This window comes from Hyperoodon ampullatus (assembly GCF_949752795.1).
Source record: "Hyperoodon ampullatus genome assembly, chromosome: 12".
NCBI classification, from domain to species: domain Eukaryota; kingdom Metazoa; phylum Chordata; class Mammalia; order Artiodactyla; family Ziphiidae; genus Hyperoodon; species Hyperoodon ampullatus.
In genome coordinates this window covers 79,237,976-79,258,373 of record NC_136925.1, presented here as the reverse complement: position 1 = coordinate 79,258,373, position 20,398 = coordinate 79,237,976, and the positions used below count along the sequence as shown (strand labels likewise).

Sequence of the window (20,398 nt, the reverse complement as noted above, 5' to 3'; positions counted from 1 at the left end):
CTCATAGAATATCAAATGATGTGAATGCAAAAAGCAAGAAAAAAATTGCTACTATAATGACAGCTTCCAAAATATAAATTCAGGCCACTCACCTAAATCTACGCGTGCCGGTAACTGCTGAGCGCAAACACAGACAGCACAGTATCTGAGAAGGCAATGGAGACAGATGTACGGGTTCGCACTGACACTCTGCCACTTCCTAGATACGTGCCTTAAGCTTATCTAGGTTGTGCCTTCGTTTACGCATCTGTAAAATGTATACAATAATACTACCAAATTCATAGATAATGCATATATGGTTCTTAGCACAGTGCTTGACACCTAGTAACTGTTCAACAAAGCATATGTTACTAATTATTCAATACTTAATATTTCAGTACAATGGAAAAACAAATGAGGTTCCCTTTGAGGCTTTAGGCGCCAGGCGGGACTCTGACCTATCATCTGTAATACTCAAAAGGGGATGTGTATGTGAGTTGTAACTTAAAGAACAGTGTCACAAGTATGTGGAAGAAAACATATACCTGTCTTACAGTAACAATTTTAGCATCAGAGAATAACTTACACACACAGAGCAAATTGTCTCAGAATTTTTAGTGGCCAATCCTGAATGCCAGCTCTCAAACATAAGTCTTCAAAGGGAATAACGAGAAAACGTTGAACAACTTATACTCCTTCTGACCGCTGCCTTAGCCTAAGATGATTGCCAAAGCCACGGCTAATTTCCCAAATGCAAGCACCTCTGTTTTAAGAGGTCTCTCCACACATCAAAGATGTCTCCATCATACCAGCTGACTCACTACTTCATGTTCACAGTCCAGCTTACCAAAGGTAGCAAAAGCACCCAAAATACACTGGCAGTTCAATATATCACAAAACTTATTTTCTGAAAATGTCTGTAAATAATCTTTATAAAAATGTGGCTCCTTCCCCTCAGCCAACAACTCTAATGAAATACCCTCCACACTTAACAAAGACCAGGGCAGCATGGGCTTCGCGTGAACTTGACTCAGGTTCAACTCCTGGGCCAACACTTGATGCCCTTGGTCAAAGTACACGTGCCACTCTGATCCTACGTTTCCTTAGAATCTATAAAATGAGGATGGCAAAACCTGTCACGTAGTCATGTTGCAAGGATTAAATCCGAGGCCTTGTGCAACATGTGTGGCCCTCAATAAGCAAACATTGAGTCTCGCCAGTGGGGATGCATCGGGCACTGGGGATACAAGGAAGAGGATGGCCCTCCTGTCCCCAGCAGAGCAGTGCCCGGTCCACTGGGAGAGGAGAAAGGTCAACTGACATTTCGGGAGCACCCAGCACAGCTCCTGGGCACAAAGAAGGCAGCACAGCAAATGAGACTTCTCTACCTCTCTTCCAGTTACATTTTTTTTCCAATTTTTAAACAAACAAAACAACCCCAGCCGTCTTCCAACCATCTCGAAGCCTCTTTCTCATTTCCTATTCACCCCTCAGCCTCCTGCTTGCCCCCTTCCTCACTGCTCTTCCAAAGGCCACCAATGACCAAATGACCCAGACGCCAGCTCCCACTCTTACCTAACCATTCCTCAGTGCTGACCACAGCTGTGCAGGTCTTTCTTCCAGAAACCTCTGCCCTCCATGGCTTCTGTGGAGCTTGCCCCGCATTTTCCACCTCCTTTTACAACTCTTTGGCTGGCTCCTTTTCACTCCTTCAATGCTAATGCCCCTAGAAGTCCTTGCACCCCTCTCTTCACACACGTGCTCCCAAGGGCAATCTCATGAACCCCACTCTCAACTGACACCCCATGCTGAGAACCCACATTTATATTCCGGGCCCAGATCACCCTCCTCTACACCAGATCCCTATTTTCTATCTGCCTACAAGCATCTCCATTTAGCTGTTTGGAACACATCTCAAACCCAACATGTCCAAAACCACAGCCTGTTACTAAATATACAGGATGATTCAAAAGCAACTGAACACCTTCAAAAAGTTACCATCCCATGTGATTTCCCCCTGTGGAGTCACATCCAGAACTCTGGGTTTGCACCACCTCTTCCTCCCAGCTTGGAGGGAATGAAGACAGCACGGGGGCTGCCCTGGGCCATTTCAACCACTGACAGTGAAAATGCTGCGTTTGATCACTGCCCTATGACACAAGGGGTGCGTGCCAAGCATTTGTAAGAGACTACAGAAGTAACCACGATGGCTCCTTTACAAACTGATTTTTATATATATTCTTATATAGCCTCATTCCCATGAAAATGTTCGATTCTTCTGCACTCCCCTGCGCTGCTGGTCTTCCTACCATAAAAGCTACCACCGCCCTGTAGACGCGTGGTTCCGCTATCTCTAGGATTAAATTTCACTGGAAGGTAGACCCTGTGAAAGCAGGGCCTGGGTTTTATTCATTGTTTTATCCCTAGCACCTAACACTATTGTCACACAGGAGGTGCTAAATAGATATCAGTACCTAGATAGACAGCAATAGCTATTGGCCGAATGAGTCAGGTATGCACATAAGGTACCACAGTAGCTGGCGATCAACAGGTCTTCCACCTGCTCCAACGCTGGCTTCCCACTCTTCTTTCGCAGGGTCAATGTCCCCATATCACTGACTCGCTGTCTCTCCTGCAGACTGGTGTCCGAGGCTCTCAAAGACGCAAGGCATGTAAGGCTTGACCTGCTTCTCCCCCGATTCCCTCAGAAGGTCACAAGGGACCAGCCAGCACAGCTGGTTTCCTCCATGTGCTTTGGCAGAACTTGTGGCATCTCACCTGTCTGCTTCCACGGGTGCCTCACTTCGAACCTGCTCCCCAGAGCTGCTCGACTTACTTCTCCACTTTGTACTTATAATATGGCCAAAAGGAAAGTTACCACGGGGAGCAAAGTAACTATCATCTAAGCCTGAAAAAGGAGGCAACGGCTTTATTCTTCTCTGACAGAGTTAAGTTCATGAGCATTTTGACAGGTATTTTCTTAGGGCTTTCTCAGCTGTTTCAGAACGTTAAGGCTGCACTGTTGAAAACCATAGCACTAGGTGAATGATACATTCCTGCAGAAATTCTCTGAAAGGACTGGCACAGGTAGACAGGTGTTAGCTTTCTAGGCAGGACATACCTTATATCATAACAAACAAGATTAAAATGTGGCTGCACCCATCCCTTCAGAAGTCTGAAGAACCAAACAAAATTAAAGGTCGGGTCTTAGAAAAAAGGATGTGCCTGTAACACATGGCAACAGGCCTAAACAACAGGCTACCAGTTTTGCTTTGTTTTTTTTCCTTCTGTGGGTTCCTACAAATAGGCTGTTAATTCATTTGCTTGAGATGGATTAGGTACAGTCAGCATTAACTTCAAAAACTGTAAATCCATGATTACTCTAGTAGTGATATATTATTATAAAGCATAAAACGAAATCAAATATCATTAGAAAATAGGAAACAAGAGACAGGAAAGCCTTCATTTAATTCTGAGCTAAAAACAGCATTGTGGAGGTAGGTCATTTGTAAATATTCTCAGCCTCAAATTTAGGATCGAGCAGGAGGTGAGGAAAACACAAGCTCAAAACCCAGGAAATAGACATGAACAGAGCCAGTACTGTGAACTTTCCTAATGCTCAAACACTTTTGCAGCATTGGTTAAGTGGAATTTAACTTGCATCACTTGTCTAAAACAAGGTTATGAGCCAAACTGATTTCTCTTTCAAAGCTGTGAGATTTGGTTTGATTGACAAATTTTAAAAGAGAAAAATAGGTGGGGACATAAAAGGGAAATTTCCCAGTACTGTACCTTACCACTAGACATTATTAGCAAGAGAAAAGACTAAAAAAGGGTCTCAGGACCCATCCCAACACCCTTTGGCCTGGCCAGCCTAGAAGTTCCTCAGCTAAGTAGGCAGCAAATTAAAATGAGGAATCTGACTAGTTCCAGAGATGGAGTGCCCTTCCTATCTTCCCAACACCACTGACAACTCCAGAAGTGCCATGTGGCAACAGCAAAAAAGGACATAATCGTGACTATAATGTCATGAAATGACCTCACCAAAGAATTAAGAGGATTTTTCTGCCTTACATTTGTTCTTTTAACTGTACATGAACACCCTGATTAAGATATGCTAATTTGGGGGTTTCTCTTACAACTTTTACCACCACAGGAGTTCACTCTGGGCACATAATGACACTCACTTTTATTTTGCTGATTTTTCACTCTGAAATTCTCTCTTCCAGTTGCCCGTATCCTCCCTTCTCTCCAATCTTCTGGTCCCTGATTGTCACTTGTCCTCTCCTCTACATTCTTGGACTTACAGATTTCTGGACTCCTAACACCAAGTGACCTTGAGATGCTGTCCAGTACATGCATCTATTCTCTCATCCAAAAATATTTATGAAGCACATATTAGTAGACACTGTTCTACATGCTGGTCCATCGCCTCCCCATCCCAGAAACTTCAGTTACAGCCACATGCAAATAATAACCCCAAACGGAAGAGAACCTGTGCTCCTCTTGAAACATCAACAGACTGCTTCACAGCCTCCCCTGACAACTCAAATCAGTGACCCAGATCATGGGACAGTTTCCCCCAACAGGCGGATGTAAATTAATGTTCAGTGACACTACCAGAAAAATCCAATAGCCAACTTCATGCCCTTGGAGCAGATTCTTTCCTCTCCTTTGTCTGGTATGACTATGGGGCTAAAATACACCAAAAGCTCAATTACAAGAACGTAATTCTACATGTCTTAATGGTTACACGAAGTCTATTTAAACTTTACCTCTAGCTTGTCAACGACCTCTGTGGGTGGCAGAAAGGTGGGCATACAGGCCATTCCACAGCCTGAGCATCTGAATCCTGGGGGAGGGGCCTGGGGACCCTGCCCACCTCCCTGGGTGAATCTGACAGGCAATCAGGTTTGAGAACCACTCCTTTAGCGGAGAGGATGTAGGCTTGAGCATCAGACAGACCTGGGTATTGAAGAACTTTCTTAATTCTACCAGTTTACTTGTCTAGGAAATAGGGACACTTGTCTGGCAAGACTGCTGCGAGGACTGCAATTACTCCGTGCAGAGTGCCTGGCACACAGAGTCCGTGTTCAGTAAAAGGAGTGATCTTAGTAGCTCACTATTATTTAGGACTCTTCTAAAAATTTTTCTCTGAATCTGCATTCCTCTATTTGGGAGGCGGAGAATGGAAAGCAGTTTATTTGTAAGAGCTTCATGTGTCGCCACGCTACAGTCTTACACAGGTCACCCTTAAAAAAAAAGGAAAAATCGGGCTTCCCTGGTGGCGCAGTGGTTGAGAGTCCGCCTGCCGATGCGGGGGACATGGGTTCGTGCCCCAGTCTGGGAAGATCCCACATGCCGCGGAGCGGCTGGGCCCGTGAGCCATGGCCGCTGAGCCTGCGCGTCCAGAGCCTGTGCTCCGCAACGGGAGAGGCCACAACGGTGAGAGGCCCGCGTGCCGCAAAAAAAAGGAAAAATCACTCAAGATTTGGTTGCTGACTCACTACCACCTTGCCATTTTCCTGCCTCGTCTGCACCCAGCTGGCCGCTCCCCAGGAAGGCCACTCGCACTTCTCCGCTCTGACCTCAGTCACGTTCCTGCGCTGCTCCTCCTCCAATGGCAGAATTACTCTGTCTTCGGGGGGCGGGCCATTCCTCCTCACCTCCACGCTTGAATTACCGTAATTTTGCGGGTGCACCTGCTGCTCCATCTTCCCAACTGCACGTAAAGATGTCGGTCAGACATCAGTCCTGCCACCTATGGACCATCACTCCTAACGTCTGCTACGTTACCAGAAATCCAGGAAAGGCCCCATGTTCTGCATGATCGTGACCAGGTACTTTTTCCAATTTTTCTGTTAATCCTCATATGGTAAAGAAACAAGTCTTCCTCAAGTTAAGGATAATTTTCCTTCCCTCTTAGTCTACTGTATCCATTAAGCATGTTCCCCACACAGACGTCCTCTTCTGCACCCCGCAGAGAGAGCTGGGCACCAACAAGGCCTCCCACAGAGCCCGTAACGGATGCTCTGACCCATAATATTTCACAAGCCCTAATGTACACAGGAAAGGCTGGGCTCTGAAAGCCACACAAAAGCGCTCATAAATTTCAGACTGCCCTCATCATCCCCTCCTTCTAAGAAACTGGCTGGAGTGCCACTTCCGTTGCAGGATTCTTATAAGAACTTCCCTTCTCAACACTCTATCACAGCAACCTAATCAAGTGTCACAACTATTATTTAGACTGAACTTTACTTTAATTTCAAGTATGTTGACTAACAGAGCAAAGGTAAACATTCTTTAAGTCTAGTTTTGTCTCATAAAAATCCCAAAATTCACTGTTCATTACTTTTATTAATCATTACAAAACTGAGTAAGGACTCTCACATGAGTAAAGCTATGTCCATGACTATCAATTCATTTCAAGATTCTGTAACGCAAAGACAAACACGCTGATTCCTCCAGACACGGGTGATACATTCATCTCCCCAACCTTTCAGTGACTTCTACTTTTGAAAGGCTCGTCTAAATTAAATGTATTTAAGCCCATGCTCGCCCACAATATTAAAATTATTTAATTCTCGAGTAGTATTAAGGAATAAACAAAAATTCAAAAAAGATTTCAAAAATTTAGGTTAGGATTGAAAGAGTGGAGTCAAAACTAATTAGAAATGCCCATAATGACGCTTTCCTTTTTTAAAAGGACATTGTTCCGGAACTCCTACACTGATTTCTCTCTCCCTACCCCGTCGCCCCCGCCCCGTGTACCTATTGCTTCTCAGATCCTTCACATCAACACATTATCCACACCACAGACAGTTTCATCCCCGACAAGGAGGTAAGCTTGCCTGCCTCTCTGCGTTATCTGTCCACGTTCCATTTGAATCCAATTTCCTTGCATTACCTCTGCCCAGGTCAGGGATGAATGGCTGTCAAATTCCCAGTGGAATAAAAAGAAAAACCCTTTCTTCCTGAGGCAGCAAGTTTCAATTCACAGAGCACATGGCTAATCTACATATGTGAAGGTCACGGCACTTCAAAGAAGTTAAGAATGGAACAGCTCACGTAAGGGGTTGTCTTAAACATCTTGGCATGATGCCCAACAAGTAAGATTGTTGAAAAGCAATAGATAGCTTCTGGCAGCAGCAAGGGGAAAAATATTTTGATCATGTGATGCCATACACACTACCTAGTTTATTTCATGTGCGAAACTTTGAGAGTCCCTAAAAAATACCACAATATGCAAATCAAATTCAGATTTCAGCTCTATCAGTTTAGCCAGGCTAGCACATCTCCCTCTTCACAAAATGCGTTTATATGAAATTTCTAGATCCACCGAGAATAAAACTTCAACGTATTGACAACCAGTTGGCTCAAATATCTTAATAGTTGATTACAACTTTTTTGCATTAGTTTTTCAAAGAACCGTGAAACACCAAGAAAAGGTATTTACACTGAAAAAGCACATTCCTTCAAGTTATCTGAGTATAACTGTCTTAAATAAAATTCATCTTCTCCCTCCATTCTCCTCTCTCTCTTCACTAATAATATAGCAATATGGAAAATTACAGGAACTTAATGCACGGTAAAAGACAAAACACAAAATTGCTTTTCACATCCTATTTTCACTAATGAATGGTTGAATAAAAGTAAAACACTCCTGCTTTAAAGTGCTCATACTTCTGACAGACATCTCAATGGAGGAGAAAGGATAGTCTTGCCACACATAATGGATACCAGGGGAGAAACCAAGCCGTTCATGAAGCACGCCTCTGCCTGCTGGTGGCATGGCATTTCCTGAGTTGTCTTTATCCAGACAAATGAAGTGAAAGGGAGTTGGCACCAAGAGTGGGGGAAAAGGATGGGTTTCAAACCCAGCAACATCGTAACAAACATTACTACAATTTTAAAAACTTTCAGCAGTTAACAATAATAAACTGCTTGTTTAGTATACGGCAAAAATTAATTGGAAGCAAAAGATCCATTTCATCAACTTGCAAACTGTCTACCTACCACCAATTTCCTTCAACTCAAATTTTAGATTGCTTATGAGGTCAGAGTTATTCAATCCATATTTCTAATTAAATGGAACAGTAAGTAAAATAAAAATATCCCACAAACTGCCTATATTTATTTTAATTGCCAATATTCACTTAGCAATCTAAGAATATTCCTCTACGCTAAACAATGAACACCACGATGTTTAACAATTTTCCAATATTCTCTGGATATCTTTTTATCTAATACCGTGTCCCTGTAGGTCACTACACCAAGGTCACTACACACCAAGGTCACTAAATGTTTGTTGATGGTGGTGAAATTAAATGTTCTAATTATCGATCTTCTGAATTTATTTTTCCTTACCAGTTAAAAAACATGACTGTTAAAAAAAATTGGAAAACACAGGAGACATTTTAGAAATGTGATAAATTGCTCCATAACTTTTCCTAAACACCTGGCAAGATAAAGACATACCAGGCAATAAAAACTGACACTGTCTGGATTCGAAATAAGCTTTGAATATTAACCTATTTGTTCTGAGAGGAAAGACTAATAGGCTGTTAAATTAACTTGTTAAATTAAACTAATACAGAATCACACCTAACTCATTTCAATTCCTTATCACACATCCCTTTCCTTTCCAGGTAGTATACGAGTACTTTATCAAATCTACTTCTCACAAGAATTCCATGAGTTAAGTATTCTTTCCCAGCCCTTTGAAATGAGGAAGCTACAAACCTCAGAGTGGGGAAGCAACTTGCCCAGGGTCACACAGGTAGTAAATGCCCAGCCTTCAGGTTCTCTAACCTGCACACCTTCAGCTCTTGCCTTTGCCCTTGCTTTAATCCCCAAGGCTCTTCACGTGGTCAACTTCTGCTCCTCAGCCAGGTCTTAGCTTATTCGACCTGCTGAACTACACAGTCTTCCTACTCCTACCCCACCCCGGTCTCTGTGAGGTGTCCCTACTACATCTAAACTTGTCCCACCTAAACTGTTTACACTGTATCGTGCAGCATGCCTACCTGTCCTTAGTCTCTGCACTGTCAATTAGTCAAAGGGCAGGACTTCTCATCAAGGGATCCATCATCCAACAAATGGCCAAGCACACAGTAGGCTCTCCACAAACATCTGCCTGATGCTCCAGGTCTCGCTACACTGACATAAATCTATAGTCCCAAAGCCCTGACATTTCGAAGGCTGTTCAATACAGTGAAGGTAAATGAACTGAATTTTAAATCCTTCATGATACTGATATTATAAAGTCATTTTTTAGGAGAAAAATCACTGTATGATACCCAAAATAAAATCCAAATTAAGATCACTTTCTCATCAATGTCACAGCACCTAAGAACAACCTTCAAGTACACTGACCTTCCACATAAATTAGTGAAATGTATAATAACACTCATCCGGAAATTTTCAGTTTAGATACATTATCATCTACTCTTCAGATTGTTAGATGATGCACTTTGATGGATACAATCTTTCTGCAGAGAACTGCAGAAGAAATAATGTAGCCATTCATTTTAGTTTCCACTTTGTAAAAACACCAGGAGTCTATGATAATTCAACAGGGAAAATTGTGGATCATATGTTATATTTACTCTTTGTATCTTAGCACCAAGTGGCGCTCAGTAAGTATTTGTTCATAAAAGAATTAAATTTTGTCCCTGATACTTTTAAAATCTTAGCATAAAAAAGAAAAACTGTTCTTCTCTACATATTTGAGACAAGCCCTTGGCATTCTCAGGTTTTACATTCCCTGTTTTGCCAGTTTGAGAGCAGACCTAAACTTCCATGATATATAGAGTAAATTATAATCTTGCTAAGGACCAAATCTGAACCATATATTCAGTGAAGTTGAAGCAGATACAGAAGCAAGTTACTTAACTAATGAGAGACCAAAGTCTACCACCCAGAAGCTCAAAGAAGCCTATTTTTTAAAGTTTTTAAACTTTGTTCGTTTGCAAAAAGTACTTCCCCTAAAAAGCCAGTCGTTTTTGCAGATCATGAAAGTGGAAAGGTCTAAGAGGCCGAAGAAAGGAATGACTCTTGGCCCGAGAACAGAACTTACTAATATATAGGATGGAATACTGAATGGGCCAGTGGCTTAGTTCCTATGGCATCAGTCCCCCATAGGCTCTATTGGTAAACCAAAACCAATTCATGTAACTGTTTATAAGAGTCCCAATCAGTACATAACTACATTTCTGAGGGAAATTACAGTGGAATTCACAAAATCTATACATCTGCACAGGTCTCAGTTGATATTCTCTGAACATGTCTGGGATCTAGTGTAGTTTAATAAGATATTCAGTGGTGCATAACTGATTAGGCAGTATATTTTCTTTTAAATTCAAAGCTGCACAGAATTCTGCAGCTGGGAGGGACCAGGGGTCACTATCCGATGGAGGCAGGGACTTGTCCTCAACCACACCCTGAAGCGCAGCAGGGCCAGGCAGAGAACAAGAACCCAGGCCCACTTCACTACACCAGTGGATAGACAGGTGGGGAAAGAAGAGGTGCCACGTAAGGATACTACAGGATTTACAGAGATGACCTCAGTGACAACCCCACCCAGCAGGCCACAGTACAGATAAGAAAGCTGAGCCCATGCCAGGTCTCAGAGAAAATGAGCACTGAAGCTTACAAATCAATCAAAAGGTCTGCCCAACTCCAAGCCCACAATCTTTCCCTTACATCAGGAAACCTGGCAATATATTCATATTCTCTCATAAATCCTCATAATCACAGAAATAAACTAATATACAACAAGCATGTCAGCTCCCTTAGGAATTTGTCTGCTTCTTCAGAAAGATACTTACTCAGCAGTAGCAGTGTTTTACATTTCCATTTCCAAGGTCAGTTATAATTCACTGGGTAAAGTAAACTTATTATTAAAAATACAAACAGGAAACAGATACATTAAAGGATAGTAAAATGGGTTTATAGCTTGTATATATAAAGACATGGTCATTGAATCTTAAAATTTGCTTCTTACAATTTCAGAAATTATATGCCAAATTCTAGACAAATTCTAGAATTACCAAGCATTTCAAAATTAGACTATGAAGTATGGTGAGTGGTTTCATTTCGCAGATACTCATCACAAAAAGAAACAGGAGATACTAAGAATTCTGGAACATCCTCCACTAATCACCAATGCCTTGCTTTCTGAAAGGTTTATTTCAGGACCCAGAGCAGTAGCTGAATTTACTCCTCAGCCAGCATACATTATTTAAACAGTTACCAAAAATACCCTAGCAATCTAAGTATCTTCCTAAATCTGAGCAGACTGTTTTAACTTTTTTCCCAAGAGCCTGTATAATGTAGAAAACTGAGAAAAAGAAAAAGAACCACTCTACATAAATTTCCAAGAGATCATATTTTCCTTCTTTTAGTTATCCTTTTCTGTAGTAGATCTCTATTTTGCTCTGGCACCAAGCCAGCAATTGATTGGTAGCAATAGAAGAGTCACTAGCTCACCTCAACTATATCACAACAATCTACAATTATTTGTTTTGCTAAAATCTACTCCCCTACCCAAGAAGACTGCTGACCCACATGGTTGCTGTTTGCACTTTGTTTAAATGAGCCAGTTCTAAGTCAACGACCATGCCAAAAATACCAAGCCCAGGCACAGGGAGAGCAGGCTTTGGCAGGATGTCTCTGGCCTGAACTGCACACAGGAGCAGCAATGATCCCCACACCCTGGCTATCATCTGGGTCTGGCACACGGCTGATTAAGAAAATGGGTGCTCAATAAATATTTGCCAATTGATAGTCTGGAGTAGATATTTACCTAACATACACCTCACAGCATGCACAAATGCTAAATGTTTACACCTTAAGAAGTAATTGTTGCTTCGGCACAAGCTCTTAAATCACAGTTCATTTTCTCTGTGCCCTCTATGGAATCTGGCGTTAAATACATAACTGGTCATATAAAGATGTGACTGCATATCAGCATCAATAGTAACTAAAATACGATCCTAATATTTTACACACAAAAAGCCTGTTCACGAGAAAGACTAACCAGATTCCAAGAAGTATCCCTTTACAGCTGCCTCGAAAATTTAATTAAGAGACCAATCATCTTAATTTAGGAATTTTTCCACCTGCAAAGAATTTTTGCAGTTTTGCAGAGGACTACAAATTAAAAACATGAGGGGGGAAGCATAAATTTGGGGCACAGAACGCTATGAAAAAGGACAGAGCGTCACGTGGATTGGTTGTTTGCTCTGGGTTGGGAGGGTGAGATGCCCCAAAACTTAAAATACACTTTTTTAAAAAATTATCATTACAATTGATTTCCACTAATAGTAGAAAGATAAAACCAATAATTTTTAAAAGAGGCTAAAAATGCAAAAGATGAGAAATAAGGGGAAAATGATCATGCTAACAGTTCATTTCCATATCCTATTATTTAACAAAGTCCCAGACTTCTCTCAACAAAGTACCTCAAACCTTTAAACAGAAAGCCTTCAAAAAGCTGCTTTTCAGCTGTTAATGACATAACTGACAATGAAACAACTAACCTACACAATGTACATTTCCAAATTGACAAAACCTGGGAAGACGAACCTAAAGTTAGAATTGGAAGTAATGAACTAAAAACAAAACAAACCAAAAACACCATTAGTGTTCCTCTGAGGAAGGATTTACTCATAAACTATGAAGTGGCAAGATTAATGGTTATAAAAATAAGCTTATTTTACTTACATGTTAATAGCTAACGATTTTAAATTCTGACATGAAGAAAGGGAAGAAAAACATTTTTTTTTTTTTAATTTCAACTTGGGAGGATGAAAATGTCCTGGAAATGGATGGGGTGCGCAACAATACGAATGTACTTAATGCCACTGAGCTTTACACCTAAACTGGTAAATTTTATGTTATGTATATTTTGCCACAATCAAAAAAATACACATATATATAACTTTTTTAGCATCCCATACAGAAGAAAAAAAAAAAAACATGGCCTAGAATTTTCTCCTGGATTTCATCAAATATGGCTTCTCTTCCAGAGTCACCTAATAAGGAATGACTTCTCGTCTGATTCTCAAGTTTCATCTTTCATCAAGGCCCAAGGAGACACTGAGAAGTGCATCCTACAGAACGTAGTTAAAGAGGCCAAATCTAGTTCAATTCAAAAGCACTGTCTTGCTGTGACAGATGTACCCCAGATTCTGCTGCCATCTACCAAAAATAAGAGAGTCTATGGGTAAATCAGATATGCTTAAGATTTTAAGGTTTTCGTCTCTTTCCTAGCAATAAATATCATTCAAGAAACAAATCAATTTCATCATTAGTTCACCTGTCAAACTCAGTAGCCTTCTAATATCCTTGGCATTGACCCATTCAGAAGTGGTTTTAAAAAAAACGGCTACTGGATCCTTCCTATTCAATTAACTAAATCTAAGGAAACAGTTTTCTTAGAATTACTCCAAGTTAAAGACTTTGAAAATAGAACATATTTATTGAAAATTTACTGTGGAAACACATATTTTACTTTGATAAATTCACTCAGTCATTCAATTAACGTGAATTGTTAAAACTATTGTATACATATATCAACAATTCCATTCATTCCAATAGCATAAAGCAAAATAAGTGGACAATAAATGATACTTAGGTAATTATACCTAAGTCATTTTCTTTTCATCAGATTTCTAAGAGAAAAAGTCACTAACATATACCAAGATTTTAGATCAAAATTAATTCGCTCAACCACTCAATTAAACCAAAAAGGGCCACTTAAGTCTTACATAAACAGCCTCCAAACTGGAAAAAGCAATGCTGTGTAATAGTTCTACATCTACATAAATATACCCTTGGTGGATGAGCAGTTTTGCCTGGTAGTTTCCCCCAACACTACAGGGAACTAGGACCTGGGATTCCTCTGCCTCAAGCATGCATACACAGCAACTGTGCGACTCTCCTTTACATAGCCACGGAGAATCTGCACCGATATCCTGATAAAGAAAGGACACCTCTGAAAAGGCAGATGATCAAAATCTACCCAATTCCAACAAGGCCTAGGACGTGGATGTGATCCTTAAGTATAAAGAAGATTGTAAAATGTCATAAATTTTTGTAATATCCATTTTGAAAATCTAAATATTGCAAAAATATTCATGGAACTTGAGTTTTATTAATACTCATTTTGAGCCTCCATAAATCTGTTGTTTTAAGTAACACACAAGAGTTCTTTCAAACACAAATATAAGACTCAAATTTATACATCTACACACAGCCCAAAATGAAAGTGACACAAGTGAAATTCTAGTTCCTTTTCCTCACATATGGATCAAAGCACACAGATCCATTAACTGAGCAGTGTCAGTCTCCTGTAGAGTAGGAAGAAAAACCTCTCAATTTAGGACACTAGGCAAAAAGCTAATATATTTTCCTATGCCAATACATCCAAAATTTACATTTCCAAGTCAGTTTTCAACATAAGTAGCAAAATTTCATAGAACCCCCAAAAACTTTAAACGAAACTACTTTCTTCCTAGGAGAGGATGGGGTTAAATAAATGAAATGATCATCTTTTTGATTTGCCTGTCACACTGGTATTTATCCTAGGGAAATAAGTAAGTTCCTATTACATCAGAAGTCATTGTTTTAGATAAACCCTCGTCCAAATTATAAAGTAATAAAGTCCATTAATAAGAAATAGAACTGAAAATTCAACCACATTCTGTTACACCTGTTTTCTTTAAAATGTGTCTATGTCTAATAAAACTACCAAGTGAGTTTTATATTAAGAGACTTCCTCTACATTGTCTTACATTTTTTAAATCGGTTCTCAAGCCAGAGTTAATACTATTTTTATACCAGAGTGAAGATGTTACTCTCTTAGTTCTAATGAAAGAAAACGATATTTAGAGGCTTGTTCATTACTACAAGTGTCTAAGTGTGATTTGGAATATTTCCATATCCACAACACAATTCTAATACTTCTGATACAACATGGCATGGGAAAAATGGAACAAGTATAAAAAGCTTTGCCAAAAATTCATTCCTAAATATAGATAAAAAACAAAACCATAGAAAAAAGAGGGAATAGGGTTTCTCATCATAGATGCAAGGTAAGAATACGTTGCTCCCTGGAATATACTTATCGATTTTGTGTTAATATAAATGTAAATTTAAGTGATAGCTGTCTTACAGAGTAGTTGCCATTAAAAAACAACAACAAATTGCCAAAAGTAAGTACACAGAAATCAAGATCGCCAATGAAAACAACTTTAAGCTATGCATAATTTCATTCCAAATAATACAGAAAATCAGACAACTATAGACATTTTTGTTATATTTTCTTTGTTTTTTAAATGGTAAACCTTTTCTATGAAACACAGTTGTCACTTCCACTTCTGACAATGGAGCAGCTGGCCAGCCATACCTAGGCAAAATATATCAATTTAGGCCACAAATATTTGTTTACAAGATTTAACATATCACATAGGGTAAGACTGCACTGAGCGGGGAAAGTGGGGAGTGCTACAATGTACCTTATACAAATTTTAAGGTAATCAGGAACCAGCCTGTAACTTCCTGCTTTGTAAGTCAGCTAATCACTTTTCTTTTAATGGTAGATAAAGCTTTTTTTAAAATTACATTGTATTACATTATATAAAACTAAAGTTAAAATAGCATTAATGAAATTCAGCACAAATGTGGACATCATAAAATCTTAGTTACCTGAGCAGACCTCAGTATTTCTTTTGAGATTGCTTTATCTGAATACTTTATCTCACAGAAACCCACTAACAAACTGTATTGTAAAATGCCTTATTTCACTTTTTAAAAAGACCCTCCCGTTACAATACACGCACGTTTTATTCTCAATTACAAAAACATTTGCCACCCAATGTAAACCATTCCTAAAATCAAAAATGAAACTAAATGTGTTAAAAGCCACAAGAAAATTTAATAGTATTTCATGACCTATAGTTATGTAGTAATTTAATATTCTGGACAAACGACTGTTCCTTAGGATAACTGTCACAACAAATATTAAATAATACCAGTCTTCCAAAAATAAAAAATATAAAAAAGAGACACATTCCACATGTTAAACGGTAAGGTACCTAAAAGAAATCTGTGAATCTAGGTCACATGCCCATCATTTTTCTTCCCCCTCAAAAATAAAAAAGCTATTCCCAAGGGTCATACTGAGGACATAATGGATTCACTCTCATTCCAAGAAAACAAAATACTTAAAATAATTGGTTCCATTACGAAAAAATACCATAAAGCAACACCGACCTACATCTGCCTCTATCATCCTGGTTTCTAGTTTACGGAGATGTGAATTCTAAACTGTCCCTTTAAAAGGAAGTTGACAAAGCAAATCTTTTTTAAATTACATGGGTTTATTTACACAAGGTTTTTCTATGTTTTTATCTGTACAAATCAAAAAATAAAAATTGAAATTCCAAGTTTTCTATGAAGAATAGGAAAACATATTATTATTGAAAGTAAAATTCCACTAACTAAAGATTAGAAAGGAGTGGACACCAACGTCCTCAGCCTGGGATTCACATGATTATCTGTTAAATTCAGTACTGCATTCACTCTGACAGGTCTCTCATCTAAGATATGGTTATTATTAAAATACACCTTCCTAAAATAAATGAGCTAAGTAAAAATATATATTACAACCGCCATTATTCCTTTCTAACATATTTTAATGCTATGCAAGTTTAAAAAATTGTAATGTCTATGAAAGAAAAATTATTTGGAAGAAACATACCCAGCACAACTTGCATGTAATATAGTTTCCCTAAAACATTGTGTGAGTTCAAATAAGGTTCACATTACCTAACCTAGCAAAATAATCAAGGGGGGAAAAAAAGATTCCTGGGGCACTTGCTTCCAAAGCAGAAGCAAATGTAAAATGGTTTTTCAAATTTCGCAAGAACATCCATTTCTTCCCTTTTAACTAACTGTTGTCTGCAAAAATTATTATATAGTTTCCTCACTTCACGTTTTCTTAAACATAATGTCAATTCTAACTAAAACTCCTCATCCACCAACAGCTTAAAACAATCAGAATTGTTAAAACACAACTTACTAGAAATATAGATTTAATCTTGTTATAAAGCTAATTAAATGCTACTAAAAGATTGTTGGATATCAGAATCTTGACATTTTTAATGCTATAAATTTTAATTTTACATTAAACCACATGTGATGACATAATTCAAATTTTTTCCATGGTTTAATCCATAAAGGATACTTTTATAAAAGCTTTACAAATCCAAAAATTAGTAAAATTCTTGGTTTAATTATTTTTCAATTGCCATATCCTCACCCTATTGAAGTGAATGGCCATGCTGAGACTGTCAAGGAGCTGAATTTTGTAAATGCCCAATCCTGGACACCAGCATAATATTTTCATGTATTTAATCCTCTTATTAATAACTATGATGTATAATAATTTAAGCTTTAAATAATATTCAACCTTACATCTGCTTGTAATAGAGCTCAGTTATTATTTGTGGCAAGAATTTTTGTGACTGTACTGCTCAGCACTTCTATTTACATCAGCAGTGCTAAATGCCCAATGGTGAGAGGGGAGCCAATCAGATGGCAGATTAGATGTCAACTCAGAGGCAGCTGTCTGGAGACTATTACAGCCAGTTTACCTCCACAATTCAAATTCCAAACCTTGCAAAGGAGATCAAGTCAAGTCTTTAGGCTCAGCCTACGAGCAAGAAACAGCAAGAGTGCAGGACACTTCCTAACAACGCTGCAAGACTTGGGTGACAGGAAATTAAAAATCCAAATAAATTCGATCCAAAAAGATCAATTTGCACTGGTCTGCTACTTCCCTGGGTTCGCTGAATAAAATGTACGCCTAATCCACGATCAAAATAAGTTCAATTCAACCGGAATGTGTTCCTTTAACACAGCCTATCTGTTGAAGGTGACTCCTTTCAAGGAGCCTGCAAGCCAAATAATGGATTTCCCGGCTATTCTTAGGAATGGATCGATATATTTTTGGATTTTTTGAGCTCCACATCGTTGTAAATGTGGGTACTACTGCTGCTACTAAACGCTCAAACTCAAAGCCCGCATCGAATATCCCCGAATGGCTAGGCACAACTACGAAACACACACCAGGCTGCCACAAAGCTAACCTATTTTTTCTTCCTTCACCTTGTGAGCTAAGAGGCAACGCAGTGTGGCCGGAGGGAGGACAAAGTTCCTCATTCTTTTCCCAGTTCTCGCTCATTGTTGGCGCTAACCGAGACGAGGGGGTCAATATTCCTCCCCAGACCCTACTGGCCGGGAGCGCCTATTTTGTTGAAAGAGCTGCCAGAACGGTCCCCAGCGCCCACACGGCTTCCCCGCGGCGCGGGCCCCGACTCCCGCACGCGCGGCTCGGCGCCCGGGGCGGGGTGGCGAGGCGGGTGCCCGGCGACCGGCAATCGCGGCGCGCGTCCCGGGCCTCTGAGAGACCCCCTCCCCAGGCCCCGGCCCCCGCGCCGCGCAGTCCGACCCTGTGCGCCGCCCGGCCTCGGAGGGAGGCAGCCGCGAGTTAAAATGGCTTTGGGCGCCTCGCCCCCGCCTCCCCCGGCAGAAGACGCAGAAAAAGTACGCGGAAAGAAAGAAACTAGGGCTCGCGGCGCGCGGCGAGGCCGCCGCGGCGGAAGCAGGCCCGGCCGGCGCGGGGGTTACCTGGGATCTGCCCATGGTCGGCCCGGGGGTGCCGGGGCTCATCGCCGGGTGGCTCCTTTGTTGCGCGGCCGCCCAGGCCGGGCTGGCAGCGGCGTACTGGGCGCCCATGTCCTTGCCCAAGCCCATGCCGGCGGCCGCCTGCTGGCCGCCCGCCGCCGCCCCCGCTGCCGCCGCCTGGGACTGGGGCTGCGACGGCGGCGGCGGCGGCGGCGCGCTGGGGCTGCTGTAGTCCGGGTAGCTGCCGCCGTAGCTCCTCATCATGGGGCTGGGCGAGGTGAGCAGCTGGTTGAGGGTCGGGGTGGCCCCCGACGGGTGCTGGTTCTGCCCGGCGAAGCGCTGGAAGCCCCCCGCCGCCGCGCCGGCGGCCGCCTTGCTGAGGCTCGCGGCCCCGCCGCCCCCGGGGCCCATCATCATGCCGCCGCCCTGCTGCCGGGGGGAGCTCAGCACCCCGTACCCCGAGGACGAGCCCCCATAGCCGCCGCCGCCGCCGCCGCCTCCTGCTGCTGCTGCCGCCGCCGCCGCGGCCGCCGCCGCCACAGCTCCCGCTCCTGCTCCTCCTCCTCCTCCTCCTCCTCCGCTGCCTCCTCCTCCTCCTCCTCCGCCGCCGCCGCCGCCGCCGCCGCCGCCGCCCGCGCTGGGCCGGCTGTAGCCCGGATAATGGTTGTACTGGCTGTTGGGGTACCCTTCGTGGGAGTTCTGCAGGGGGTCCATGCTGTTGGGGGCTCCGGCGGCAGCTGAGGCGGAGTGCATCATCCCCATCCCGGGGCTTTGTTGTCCGCCATGTTGATCAAAGCAAGGCCCAGCGCGGCCGCCGGGGCCGCCGCTAGCTGGGGCAGCGCTGCCATAGTAATTATTAAACTCCGAGACGGCCGCTGGGCCGCCGCCGCCACCGCCGCCGACGCCGCCGCCGACGCCGCCGCCGCCCCCGGGCACGGCGACCGGCTGCTGCTGCTGCGCGCCCAGGGCGCCCAGGCCCGGCTGCTCGTAGCGGCCGCCCGCCGGCTCCCCCATCTTGGGCGGCGCGTCGTCCTCGTCGCCCGGCTTGCTCAGCAGAGGCTGGCCCGGGGGGTCGGCCTGGCTGCCCCCGGCACTGTCCTTGGCCCCTCCATGTTGCGGCTGCTCCATGTCGGGACCGGGCTGAGCCGTGCCACTGCCCACGCCGCTGAGACTGTTGTTGGAAATGGGATGCTGCTGCCGCTGCTGCTGCTGCTGCTGGAACTGGCTTAGCTGCTGTTGTAGTGCGTGGTGGTGGCGGTGGAGGTGGTGGGCATGGTGGTGCAGGTGGTGGGCATGGTGGTGGTGGTGGTGCTGCTGGTGGGGTGGTGCGGCGGGGGCTTCGCCAACGGTTTTCAGTTTGTGGTTGGGGAGCAGCCCCGTCTCCATGGCCGAGCCCAGGCCCGCCGAGGAGGAAGAGGAGGACGCCGCCGCGGAGGAGGAGGAGGAGGAGGACAGCGCGGCGGCGCTTCCACCCTCCTTGAGAGCCGCCTCGGAGCCGCCGCTCTTGGCGCTGTTAGCGCTGGCGGCGGCGGTGGCGGCGGTGGCCGCCGCGCTCGCGTTATGGGCCATGTTCAGTTCGTGACGGGGGTGCGGGGGGTGGTGGTGCACGTTATTCAGGCCGCTGCCGTCGCCGCCGCCCCCCGGCATGGGTCCCGGTGCCGCCACCGCCGCCGCCGCGCCGCGCGCCCCCGCCTCCAGGTCCCGGGCCCCGGGCGCCGGCCGCGGC

The 20,398-nt window shown here is 43.0% G+C and overlaps 1 protein-coding gene across 3 annotated transcripts in view; it reads right to left on the bottom strand.

Annotated features, from left to right (window-relative positions):
* ARID1B (AT-rich interaction domain 1B) overlaps positions 1 to 20,073 on the bottom strand; it is a 409,620-nt gene extending 389,547 nt beyond the window's left edge. For all 3 annotated transcript variants that reach the window (XM_079716084.1, XM_079716085.1, XM_079716086.1), the window contains exon 1: positions 18,676 to 20,073. In XM_079716084.1, coding sequence (XP_079572210.1) covers positions 18,676 to 20,058 — 1,383 coding nt within the window. In that variant the 5' untranslated portion in view covers positions 20,059 to 20,073. The remainder of the gene's footprint in view (positions 1 to 18,675) is intronic.
* Positions 20,074 to 20,398: the final 325 nt, after the last annotated feature.